This window comes from Zingiber officinale, chromosome 7A (assembly GCF_018446385.1).
Source record: "Zingiber officinale cultivar Zhangliang chromosome 7A, Zo_v1.1, whole genome shotgun sequence".
In the NCBI taxonomy this organism is placed as follows: Eukaryota; Viridiplantae; Streptophyta; class Magnoliopsida; order Zingiberales; family Zingiberaceae; genus Zingiber; species Zingiber officinale.
Genome location: NC_055998.1, coordinates 104,305,975 through 104,319,604, shown reverse-complemented (window position 1 = coordinate 104,319,604; position 13,630 = coordinate 104,305,975). Strand labels below are relative to the sequence as shown.

Genomic DNA, 13,630 nt, shown 5'->3' with positions numbered 1-13,630 from the left:
TATTTCTTTAATTTATCAATGGGTGAGATTTAGTTCGTTGAATCAATAAACCCGATAAGTTGGGAAATGGTATCACTTATAGTGTGTGTTGTTGATTATAGAAGGAAACTGTGTCCTAGAGATACTAGGTTGATAATGTCCTCAAGAGGAGCTCATAAAGATTGTCATGTTAAACCCTGCAGGTGGACTTAGTCCGACATGACAATAAGGTTGAGTGGTACTACTCTTGGACTTAGATATTAATTAAATGAGTTGTCGAACTCACTTAATTAGTGGACATTCGATATCTTAAACACAGGAGACTAACACACTCATAATAAGAAGGAGCCCAAAATGTAATTTGGGATTGGTGCGGTAGTTCAATGATAGTTCTCTAGTGGAATGAATTATCATTGATAAAATTAAGTTGTGTGTTCGGGGCGAACACGGGATGCTTAATTTTATCGGGAGACCAAAACCAATTCCTCCTCTCGATCCCTATCGTAGCCTCTTATTTATAGAGTTCTATACCCACCTATACCCACCTTCTATACCCACCAATAAGGGGTCGGCCAAGCTAGCTTGGGAACCAAGCTAGGGCCGGCCTAGGTATATTATTGGGTGGCCGGCCCTAGCTTGAACCCAAGCTAGTAGGGCCGGACAAAATAAATTTAAAAAGAAATTTAATTTTAATTTTTATTATAATGTGGAAGATATAATTTAAAGAGAATTAGAATTAAAATATCTCTCTTGTAAAAGATTTACAAAAGATTAAAGAAAGAGATTAGATCTCTTTCCTTATTTGTAGATTGGAGAGTTGTTTTATTTTCTCTTTAAAATTATTCACATGTTAATAAAATTAAAATTATAGATATTTCCTTTTATTAACCATGAAGAGATTTTAAAGAGAAATTTTATTTTTTAAAATTTTCGGAAACAAATTAGGAAGTTTTAATTGTTGATTAAAACTTGTCCTCTTTTGTTTTCCAATGATGTGGCCGGCCACTTGAAATTGATTTGGGAAATTTTATTTTATTTCTCTCAATTAAATCAAGTCAAGGAAATTAAGGAAAATTTATTGTAATTAAATTTCCTAATTTGCCTAGGCCAAGGAATATAAAAGAAGGGGTAGGGGTGCCTTCATGAGAAACAACCTCTATTGTTTTCTCTCCCTTTTTCCTTGGTGTTGTGGCCGGCCATTACCCTCTCCCTCTCTTCCTCTTGTGGTGGCCGAATACTTCATCTCTCTTGGAGTTCTTGTGGTGGCCGGATACTACTTGGAGAAGAAGAAGAAGAAGGAGAGAAAGTTAGCATCTCTTGGAGCTTGGTTAGTATTTTGATTTTCTTCTTTGGTAAAGTTCTTCCTTTGTGGCCGAACCTTGCTTGGAGGAGAAGAAGGTGGTTGGTGGTTTCTCATCTTGGTAGATCGTTGCCCACACAACGTCCGAGGTTAGAAGAGGAATACGGTAGAAGATCAAGAGGTTTTTCTACAAGGTATAATTAGTAATTTTATTTCCGCATCATGCTAGTTATTTATGGAAATAATACCAAATACAAGAGGCTTATGATCTAGTATTTCAAATATGTTTTTCGATGTTGTGTTCTTTTGTTTTCTTTCTTTTCCTTGTGATTTGATTGTTCTCTTTGGTTAACCTAAAGTTATTTTAGGAAATTAAATATTAGCTTTCTATTAAAGGTTTTGTCTAGTCGGTGGTGGTTGCTCCCATATCCAAGAAGGTCATGTACCTCGCCACGTCAGTACTGGGAACCTTTTATGGAAATTAGTATTTAATGGAATTAATAACTTAAGGAGACTTGGGTCGAACGTGTTAAGTTCCGCAGGAGATCCAAGTTAAAACCTAAAAGAACAAATAGATTAAGTTTTGGATCAAACGTGTTAAGTTCCGCAGGCGATCCAAAATTTAATTTAAAAGAACACATGGTAGCTAGGAAAAAGGTTCAGACCTTTGTACAAAATTTTTGTACAATGGAACCTCTAAGTTTTCCGAGTAGCAACCAACACTAAATAGGTAGTGGTGGCCACAAAGACTAGCCAGGCTACAAATCATGAGCTGAACATGAAGCTCACCAGATCAAAAATTAAAGGAGGAGGAGAATATCTATAACTTTCCACGGCTTCAATATCTTGCCGGAAGCCATGAGTCTCCATTGCCATGGAAACTAGTTTATCAAATGCTTCTTTATATAAGAAAAGAGCTCAGGTTTTTGAAAATGGAATTTTAAGCCTCAGGCTGATATGAACTCTGAGTCAAGCTGTGAAAGGAATGTAGAACAAAAGATGCATATCCTATATTGAAATACTCTATCATGCTCTTTATCGAACTAAGTGGCTTAGACTAATATGGAATCAGAACTCCGAAAACTAACAGATTTAGGGAAGAAGCGTTGCAATCCAATATTTCAAGGGCAGGTCTGTAACTGATTCAGCATGCAAACAAGTATTCTCCATACAAATTCAATAAGCTAAATCACACAACTCCCTCCCTGATTGGATCAGACAGGTGCTGAACTTGTTCGACGTAGTTGTTGCTTCGGGTAAGGCTGCGGAATAAACTGGATCATAGCATCCGACTCCTGTACATGCATTCAAAAAGAAGATATATCATTGATATATTCCTGAAGCATTGTTCTTCTCGTTCACTCCAAGGGGGTCAAAAAAGAAAGGTTGTAAAATGAAAGAATGTAGTTTTAACTGAAATCTATATAAAACTTCATACGAGTTTCTGCAAGAATTTCACCTTTTCACTTTATTCCTTATGTACGAGTCTTTCATGACAATAGGAAAGGAGGAATAAGGTTATATTTCTATATTTCAGAAGACAAAAATTGTAAGCTACCACTTCTTGGAATAGTGGAACTATATTATTCCTGCAATATCCTAAAAAATCAGGTCGATTCTTGTGCAGATAAACATCTGAAATTTTTTTCGTCTCTGTTTTTGCTTTTTGTAGCCTTCCCAGGTAAATTAGGTTCAACTTGTACGTATTCCTACATTCTAAACATAGTGAGAACTGAGCAAAAAGATTAACTAATACATCGGCTATATGTTTTCAGATGAAATTCTGTTGTATGATTGAAAAGAGAAAAGAATTCCACAGAAAGATAACACAAAGTTCCTTTAGGTGCTACAAAAGAATGCCAAAAGTTGGAAAATCAGATATAACTAACATATATGTAAGAAAAAAATAGACAAAATCAATAATAAAACATCTGAAACTGAAGCAAGATATAATTTGAGGGAGAATATGCTACAAGGAAATTCATAAGTGAAAATAAAATAAAATAAAATAGGGAATATTGTACTTCTGAAATGAAAAGAATATCTTTTCAGGGAGTTGTACTTTTAAATAAGGTTTGTTGGTGTAATCAGACCCTAAATTATCAAATTGATAGAGATGCATTAATAGATGACAACCAACAACCACTAAATAGTTGTTTACAATGTCCCCATGTTTTGAATTTCAATCGATTGAAGTTGATTTTAGTTGACTAAAGCAATTTGAAATGTAGCCTTTGGGCAACAATTTGAAAATTGTCAACCAAGGACTATAGAAGGCCTCATCTATAGGCTTTGGTAAAACTTTTCTCTCACATCTTCATTGTATATTTCTTGTAGAGAAGTAATTTTGTTGTATGAGGTTTTTCCATCTATAAAGGAGACTCGTTTAAAGTGGGTTTTCCATTCTTGGTAGGTTGTGGAGTAGGACTTGGGATCTAAAGAATGTTAAACTTGATTTGTTATCATTGATCTTTCTTTGTGCTTACATTTTATTATCATCATTTCTGCTATGTTAGCACGAGCATGCCTCAAATATCTAACAATATTTATTTGTCCTTGTGAGAACATGCAAGAGAAAAGGATAACTCTTATTCCTAGGATTGAACATGTTATTCAACTCCCTCTAGTATCCAACCATGTCATTGAATCAATTTTGATATGGTATGTTATAAGTTGATCTAGAGATGATGTGATTGTCAAAGACAAGGTGAGACAAGGTCAAAGTCATGATGAAGTGGCAATTCGAGTAAGAGTGTATGCACCTGAAGCCCGGGTTAAGCCCCTTAACACTAAGACCCCAGTAGCCGGTCGGACTTAAGAAACTCAGTTCCTCATTCCTTGAATATAAGTCTCTCGGTATACGGTCGGCCAACACTAATAACCGACCTGACTAGGAGGACTTATCACCTCACATGATGCTAAGATATATAAGATAAACCCGAACAACCCTAATGTCGGCCGGGCAAACAGGTCTTAGCTCCCCATTTTCCAAAAGTATTCTCTCAGCACACAACAAGATAGTATTTCCTAACATACAGCTGACTAGAATGAGGTCCGGTCAGACTTCTAGATCCTAGCATAACAGTTCAAAGGCAAGTTTTGTTACATATGACTGCTCAGTCTAAAGTATCGAACAGACCTAGAGATGGGCTCTCCACTTTCAAGCAACAACACTTTCTGTATATAGCTGGTCGGACTCAGTGTCGTTCGGACTTAGAGGGCATCTCATTTCTCACTATTACAATACATCTCAATATATAGCCCAGTCGGCCTGGAGGAACTCGGTTCCCCATTCTTATTAGTCTCCTATTACATATAGACAGTTGGATATGTGGCTGGTTGGATTACCTTCAAGGGATACCATTATCAAGAAATCATAATAACCCGTCAGAGAATAATATCTATTCACCAGGGAATATTCTAATATTTGACACATATAGGCAACAAAACCTTCTTATAGTAGTGAATACTCAACTTCTATCATTATTGTGAGGGTTACAAAAGACTGTTTATACACATATAACAGAAGATTTCTCGTAGGAAGACTGCATGCCTTCCATTATCCGAATATTCTTTGTCGTCTTATTATTGCGGAGGTTATGAAAGTCGATATAAAAAGTGGGATTCTCTCTGTTGGCGAGATATGTTGTATGCTTGATACTTTATGCTTTATGCTTGAATACACAATATTACTGTTCATCTTCTCCACTTTTCGCTCGGCCACCATACTGATTTGAGCGCCGGAGGACCTATGCTAGAGACCCCTTCCATGTTTTCGCCCTAACGTTTTGTTTTCTCTTTCGAGTGTGCACAGAGAGGAACCAGAAGGAGTGCTAGGTGTCATCATGTCTCCCTAGTAGAGTCATCTCCCGATCAACAGCAACGCCACCTGCCCAGCACGTCATCTATCCCTTTTATACAGAATCAGATTTTAATCGGTCCAACCTAATAGCTTATATGACTAAGGAACAATGGATTTTGGGTTGTAGCCAATATTTCAACTTGATCTCAAGTTAAGTTGGAATATTCAAGTAGATTCAGTTGACTGACTGAAGGTCATTCTCAATCGGCTAAACTCAACTGTCAATGGTAAACATTCTACTAAAAAATAGAAAAGTTTTGTTTCAACTTTACTTTATTAGAGGAAGGAATTAATTGCTTAAAGCTATTTAGTTGACTAGGTAGTCGATTTGTTTTGATATAAGAGTGCTTATAAAGAAGACTTCAATTAATTGAAAAACTATAGTTAGAGGGTAAATTTGCTATCATGACGGTTGGAATTGATTAGAAATGATTTGAATCGATTGAAAGTTTAAGTAGTTGTCTGGAGAGGTTATGAGTTGACTAACAAATTAGTTATTGAGTTGTTAATCAAAGTAACATTTGCAAATGAGAAATCCAATGAAAGAGGGAGAGTGAGAGAGAGAATGGAAAAAATAATAATAAATCTAGCTAATCCTAGGGGTGACCGATCCAGTCCTATAAATTTTTTTTTTTTTACCGGTTATCCGAATAAATTACGGGGAGAGAGAGAGAGGGGAAAAAACCAAACACGAGAGCAGAGAAAAGGTGTCAGCACATGTGATGACTAGGTAACCATATAAATAAATCCGAAACTCTAGACCACCAACTAACCCAAGAACACACCTAATCAGACCCAAATCATCTAACTTGGTTCGTCTCTAACTCAATCAAACTGAATCCAAATCGAGCCAAGCTCAATCTAAACTAGATTCACACATGATCTCGAACAGAAAGCATCAATTACTTCCTAAACCATCAAGATCAACCTTAACATAATAACACAACAACTTACCTTTTGCTGCTTCAACCTTTGATTTTCTTCTTCGAGGCTGGAAACTTTCTTCTCCAATTCATTGGTGTAAGCCTGAGAGTGAAAATAGAAAAATATATGAAAGAATTAACGATAAGATGCGATGCACACGAAAGATATTAACGACGCATCATTTTGCAGTCTTGCCTGCTTCCTAGCTCGAGAACGGGCAGCCGACTCCCGGTTCTTGATCATTCTCTTCTGCCTTCGCTCCACCTTCTTCTTGGCCACATCTTCGAAGCGCCCCCTTTTCCGCCTCGGCGTTTGCGGATCAAATGGGGAGGAGTCGGCAGCCTGTGACTGGGGCGCAGGCGGCTGACACACGTAGTTTCTTCCCATGACGGTCTGCTCCTGCTTCTGGGGATGGCAGTGGTGCAACGAGTGCTCCGTCGGGCCCAACACAATCTTATTCCCGCAGCCCTCGTTTGTCTCGTCTCCGGCCACTCCGGCCCTGCACAAGAAGTCCTCCAGAGTCATCTCCCCTAGACGTGGCTGCTGCCTCTCCTTCTCTTTCCCCCGTTGGATGTGCCTCCACGCTTCGTCCACCGTCTTCTTTCTCATGGCGCCGGCGCCGGAGTCGGCCGCGGGGGAGCAGCTGTCCTTGCCGGCGGGGAAGACATTTCGGAGGAGGTCTTCGAGGTTCATGCTGAGCAAGGGCCCGCCGAGGTGGTCCTGAACCTGGTCGAGAGTGAGGTTGCAGGCTAAGCCCTGCCTGCTCAAGCTCTGGGATTGCGCATCTTGCTGAGCTCTGCCGGCGCCCTGAGTTGCCATGGCCATGCCCATTCGCTGCCGGTGCTCGAATAGCTCGAATAGCTCGATTCTTCCAAGTCTAAGTTGCAACAGAGGATTTTAAAATTTTCCCACAAGGTGTCACTATCCAGTGCAATTTCACTACTCTGTCTCGGAGGAATCAAGCCAAAGAACCAAGCATGAATTAAGAAACGAGAAGTATGGCACAACTGACGGGGCCAGATCAGAATCTTGCAGCAGCGGCAAAACAAGAAGCAGCCATCTTCCCAATGGAAAAACACTTGGCGGGTACTAAACGTGCCAATTGGTGGATAGAGAGTCCCAAGAGAGAGCAACTGTGGGTTATGGGCTTTGTATATGGCTTAAGTGAGGAACACCAGTAAAACTTGGCCATCAAATTCCATTTCTTAATTCTCGTGAAACCTCTCCTTCGTTGATAAGGGTCAACCTTGAAAGGTGAAAAGAACAAGTTCCTGTCCTCATCATTTGATAATTCCGATTTTTTTTTATCACACTCTCGTCTTGGAAGACGAGGAGAACGAAGCACTTCCAAAAACAGGCTTACATTGCCTATAATTTGGCATAGGCAAACACACCTTTTGTCTTCATCGCTATATATATTGCACCAAATTGGACTTTACTCTTGCTATGGTTGCAATCTCTTTAGTTCCATGTCCTCGTGCTCCTCTAATTTGTAGAAAACATTCGTAGGACACAACAGAAGCAAGTGAGGAATCTAATTAGGTCAAGTTGCACTAATTAACTCTATTATATATAGCTAGCTTAACGTCTGATCAAAGTAAGCAATAGTAGATTGAACATCATAGACAGCACAAATGTATACTCATAAATAAATGTAGTGCTGGAAATATTAATGGGGGAGGGATAAGGCAAGTGTCACTGACAGAATTGCCTTCAGTGGATTAATCCCTCCAACCTTACCTTTAAGCAGTGCAAGAAAGGTAGTGGCGATTAGTTTAACTTGAGAGGGAATAATTAAAGGTAGTGGTGAACCAAAGCGTATGGTGGTTATGATGAATGGTATGCCCTCCCCCTACTTATATATTTCCAAAAGGTGGGAGTTTCAGTTTTCTTAATCAGATAGCAAGGCTTTTAATTAATTATTCAACGAGGCTAAGGAATCCCCTGCATGCCATGAGACATACTTTGAGAGATCATAAGCGTGCTTTACGAAGAAAGTGGGTCACGTGCGGTTGCCACGAATGGCAAGTTCCAATAGTTCTTGTGTCTAACACAGGTTTGCCAAATGAGCTTAATTTTACTTCAATTTCTTGAGTAGCCATTTTAAAAATCTCTTATTGATCAATCTTAAGGTTTTCCTATATTTTGAGATTTTGAGTGGGCAACTTTTAGTAATTTTGTCAGTTTTGGGAGTTTGTTCATTGCACTGTGTGTATTCTATATTGGGCGTATGCGCATATTTCACTGCCAAAAATTTTAGAGTAGCCACGAGCATGGGGGTAATAGCGAACCTACGATTAAATTGTTTATCTTTCTCTTGCTAATTTCTTAACAAATACAAACATTAGAGTAGAAATAAAATCAACATATGCAATTAAAACATACCAAGTTGGACACCAGTATTTATTTGGTTCACAATCTTCAGGTTGCTATTCTAACACCAGTATTTTTTTCGAGACCGAATCCCTATTCCATTGTTTGATTCTCAAACAAATCAGATCTCCAAGATGCATCACAGCCCACGTGGCTTTTCGATTGATCGCATGTCTTTTTTGGTCGCTTGATCCTCTAGATAAGAAGAGTTTATTGTGCACCGATTGATGGAACATATTTTTTTGTTGATCGAAAGTTTTAGTCGATTAAAGTCATGATCCAATTGCATATAACTCCTGACTCAGTTGACTACAATCAAATCTGTCGAAGTTGAATCTACCCTTCATCTCAATTACAATTTCACTCAACTCATCTCACTATAATTTTCCCTGAACAGTCTTCCTTTTGACTTCTCATCTCTCAAATGCACACCGAACCCTCTAGCTTACTCCTTGTGCATTCTTCTCATTTCATTAGTGTACCCTTCCACCAAGTCTCTTCTACTTCGGATACACCAAGTCCATTGGTTTTTTTTTTCTGTGACATTCTTCACGTTTGCTTGTGTCTTCTACTCTAAGTTTGATTGTCTTTGATACTCTTAATCCTTTCGATCCCTCAGTTGTTCCATACTATTAGGACCTGTGTAAGTTAGAGGAGGTGGTGAATAACTCCAATCACTTCGTCTCAATCTTATGCTCATTGTTTCAATGCGCAACAAAAACTTGAATCCAAAATCGACACCGCATGCACAACTTCAAGATTGACTTGGTATCTGCCTCTTAGGCGACTAATCCAAGGCATACTTCTAGTGATCTTCCTCCACTATGACTTTTCTCCTTTTTGAAAACCTTCTAGAGACATAGAAGCCTCTTAAAATCTTGTCCTTACAAGAATACAACAATACAACAACAAAATAAGATATAAAAGCAAATACAAGAATGTAAGAAACTTTACATGGATCTTGCTTTTGATACTGTTGATTGCTTGAGAATGTCTCTTGTTGATCCGGAAATACATTAGCACTTCACCTCAAAATCTCCAAGAACCGGCCTCCAAAATCTCCTTAAGAACCTTTTTTATAGCCTTTAAATTGGGGTTGATTTCCACCTATTAGTTGATTTATATGTCGAATCCTATCATTAAACCTATATAACGACTCTTTCTTGACCTGTTTGACCACCATTACTCGATTGATAAAACACATCAATCGATTGATGTCATCAATCGAGTTTAACAATCAAATTGACTTCCTTCTATTCAGTTCTAATCATCATCAGTCGACTAATGCCGCCAGTCGAGCCTAACAACCAAATCAACTTGTTTTTATTTGGTTATGATCATCATCAGTCGAATGATGCAACTCATCAGTCGACTGATGCCATAAGTTAAGTTTAACAATATAATCAACTTGCTTTTATTCATTTTTTAAGCCACCAGTCAACTGATATTGAGTAAGAAATATAATAAATCTCTGAATGAGCTCCGTTTCGTATAAAAAATTATCTCATTCTGATATTTGAATCAAAAGTTATAGTTTTTAAAAATTTACTTTGTCGGGACTTCCTCGATGTCGGGACTTCTAATAAATCTTAACCTACTAGGACTTCATTATTGCTTGACATCTTATCAACCTTGACCTTTCAAGACTTCACACCTTGATCCGGTGATCAGGCCGGGGGGCCCTCATGAGGGCAAGGTCAACGACACGTCGAGGTCAACAGTCAAAGGGAGGTCAACCCCATGGGCTCGATGAACGAGCGGGACAGGCCGAGCACTAGGCAATGACCTTCATCCAATAGAACAACCATCTGGCCGTGAGCCCAAATTTTCAATGAAGGGAAAAAAAATCATATGGCCGAGCGGATAGTCCGCTCGGCCGCATTGCAAATCAAGAGTAAAGGCCGAGCGGTTGCCCGCTCGGCCAGGGTGTCAGGCTATGAGAGCCGAGCAGGCGACGACTCTGAACCATCCTGGACGGACGACCACTGACGCCAGACCAAAGGCGAATGGCCTGGCCGAGCGGTTTGATGGCCGATCCGGGAAGCGGAAGGCAAAAAGTATGGGACAGCGGGTACGTCATCTTAGTAACCCCTGTTGCTGACAACAGGCATGTTTGAGGACCAGGCCATACTCAGTATCGTACGACAAAGGGTTCTGCTGTCCCATCACGGAGACGCTCAGACTGTAGCAGTATGGCGTCAGACATGCTCTTCTGACAAGCCCATGCTGCGGCATGGTATAGGACACGTGTACACCTCAGTTTGTGTGCACTAAGCTCCCATAGCTCTATATAAGAGCCCTTAGACTTCACCAAAGGTATAAAAAATCTCTGATCTTGAAAGCCACCTTCTTACTTTTCGCCTGCCTAACTTGAGTGTCGGAGGATCGTCGCCGGGAACCCCTTCCCGGCCCGATTTCTTTGCAAGTTCGCCGGAGCACCTTGCGATCAACCGGAGATCTACGTCAGCAGCTTGGAGAGCACCACGTGCCCAGCGTCCGTTGATTCAGCTTTCGGACAGGATCAATTTGGCACGTCTGTGGGAATACTCCTGCATCCGATCGGAAGCAATGGACGAAGCTGGACGACCGCATACAGTGACGCTCTCCACGGAGGAACTCGACGCTCTGATCGAGTCGAGGGCCGCTAAGCTTGTGGAACAAAAACATAAGGCACAAGCCGAGCGGCTTGAGCAGCAAGCGACATCAGTATCAGGGGCCCGAGCGGGAGCACCTCAGGCCACAGTTCCGTTTCACCGGGCCCTATTCCGCACGCCTCCAGAAGCCGTAGCAGTTAATCGCGATCGAGGATCTTCATCAGACGAAGTGCCAATGCGGGACAACAGAAAAGGCAAGGCCCCCCGAACGGAAACATCTCCCGAGCGGGTTAACCGTCAGTTTTCGGAAGCCATCTTGCGGGACCCTCTGCCAAAGCACTATGTGCCCCCGGCGATCGGTGAATACAATGGAACCACCGACCCGGACGATCATTTGGGTAAGTTCGATAACACGGCTACCCTTCATCAATATACAGATAGAGTAAAGTGTCGAGTTTTTCTAACCACCCTCTCGGGATCGACTCAACTGTGGTTTCGGAGGTTGTCGGACGGATCCATCACAAGTTTTAAAAACTTCCGCACGGCCTTCCTTCACCACTTTGCAAGCAGTCGGCGCTATCAGAAGACTAGTGTCAGTCTGTTTGCCATCAAACAAGAAGCCCGCGAATCGCTCCGAGCCTATATCCAGCGGTTCAACAGGGTGGCCATGGATATTCCTACGGCCACCTCGGAGACCATGATGAATGCCTTCACACAAGGCCTCGTGGATGGGGATTTCTTCCGATCACTCATTCGGAAGCCGCCCCGAGACTATGACCACATGCTACACCGGGCCAACGAATACATCAACGTGGAGGAAGCCCAAGAGGCCCGAAAAAAGGAAACTCCAACCAAGCGGGCTCCTCCTGCCGAGCGGAAGCCGCACACTGCTCATTAGCCGCCCAGAGGACTGAGGGCCGAAGCAATCCACTCCCCCCATGTTAGGTCCCATGTACAAGAGGTAGCTGCAGAACGGCCCAGACCAAAGAAAAAGGTGTGGACCCCTATGTTTTGCTCATTCCACCGGACGGACACGCACAACACAAGAGATTGTCGGAGTCTTCCCTTGATCGCTCATCCCGTTCCTCGCAGTGGCGGTCGTCGGTCGCCATCTTCCGACAGGCGACAGAGAACTCATGAAGCCGATCGGACGATACCCGACCGCCGACAAAGACAGACTCCCAAGCAGCATCATACTCCCAGGCGTGAGAATCTCTGGATGTCTAGGGAGCGGCCCCGACCGTCCGCTCGGGAAGAAGAAAATAGAAGTAACACTTCCTGAGACGAAATCAACATTATAGCGGGCGGGCCAACCGGAGGCGACTCTAACCGAGCAAGGAAGGCGAGCGTCCGACAACTCCAGATCCATGCGGTCGGTTGCAACCAGGAATGGGCGAGCGGACCCGAAATCAGTTTCGGACCCAAGGACTTGGAGGGAGTCGAAGTACCACATGACGACGCTCTCCTCATCAAAGCGGTAATAGCCAACTACACTATTCACCACGTTTTTATTGACACAAGAAGCTCGGTCAATATCATATTCAAAAAGGCCTTCGATCAACTACAAATTGATCGAGCCGAGCTGCTGCCCATGACAACCCCCCTCTACAGGTTTACGGGCAATGAAATTCAGCCGGTCGTACAGATCCGGCTGGCCATTTCGCTGGGAGAGGAGCCGCTCAGAAGGACGCGGACTGCAAACTTCGTTGTGGTGGACTCTCTGTCGGCGTACAATGTCATATTGGGACGACCGGCTCTCAGTGTATTTCGAGCGGTCGTCTCCACCTTCCACCAGAAAATCAAGTTCCCGGTTGAAGACAAAGTGAGAGAAGTACGAGGAGATCAACTAGCGGCTCGGCGATTCTACGTCGAGATGGTCCGAGCAGAAGCAAATTCCGCTCGGAAGACGCCACGGATCGAGGTGAACGCTATAACTGAAAAACCTCCCTCTTTGGTTTATGAAGAAAAAGAGGAAGTGCAGATTCACCCGACCCGATCGGAGGCTACAACGTTCATTGCGGCCGATCTGGCGGCGAGCCAGAAAGAGGAAGTGATCAAATGCCTCCAGAGAAATCGGGATGTCTTCGTCTGGTCGACGCATGAGCTGCCCGGAATTTCACCGAGTATAGCGCAGCATGAGCTCCACGTCCGACCGGACGCTCGGCCGGTGAAGCAGAGAAAAAGGGACTTCAGCGCCGAACAAAATGCAATCATCCAAGCGGAGGTCGAGAAACTCCTGGAGGCCGGCCACATACGCGAGGTCCAGTTCCCAAGCTGGTTGGCGAACGTGGTACTAGTCTCCAAGCCGGGCAACAAATGGAGAGTGTGCATCGATTTCCGGGATCTTAACAAAGCGTGCCCAAAAGATTTTTATCCTTTGCCCCGGATCGATCAATTGGTGGACTCCACGGTCGGCTGTGAGTTGATATGCATGCTCGACGCATATCAAGGCTACCATCAAGTGCCGCTCGCCCGAGAAGATCAAGAAAAAGTTAGCTTCGTTATAGCCAATGGTACCTATTGCTATAATGTGATGCCATTCGGATTGAAGAACGCAGGAGCCACTTATCAGCGCTTGATGAACAAAGTGTTCAAAGA

The 13,630-nt window shown here is 42.4% G+C and overlaps 1 protein-coding gene across 1 annotated transcript; it reads right to left on the bottom strand.

Annotated features, from left to right (window-relative positions):
• Nucleotides 1-2,359: 2,359 nt before the first annotated feature.
• LOC122000338 (ABSCISIC ACID-INSENSITIVE 5-like protein 2) lies at nucleotides 2,360-7,257 on the bottom strand. Its single transcript, XM_042554771.1, has 3 exons — nucleotides 6,261-7,257; nucleotides 6,096-6,167; nucleotides 2,360-2,574 (listed from the first exon to the last, which is right to left on the bottom strand). Exons 1-3 carry the CDS (start codon nucleotides 6,894-6,896, stop codon nucleotides 2,494-2,496), a joined length of 789 nt encoding a protein of 262 aa, XP_042410705.1. The 5' UTR covers nucleotides 6,897-7,257; the 3' UTR covers nucleotides 2,360-2,493.
• Nucleotides 7,258-13,630: the final 6,373 nt, after the last annotated feature.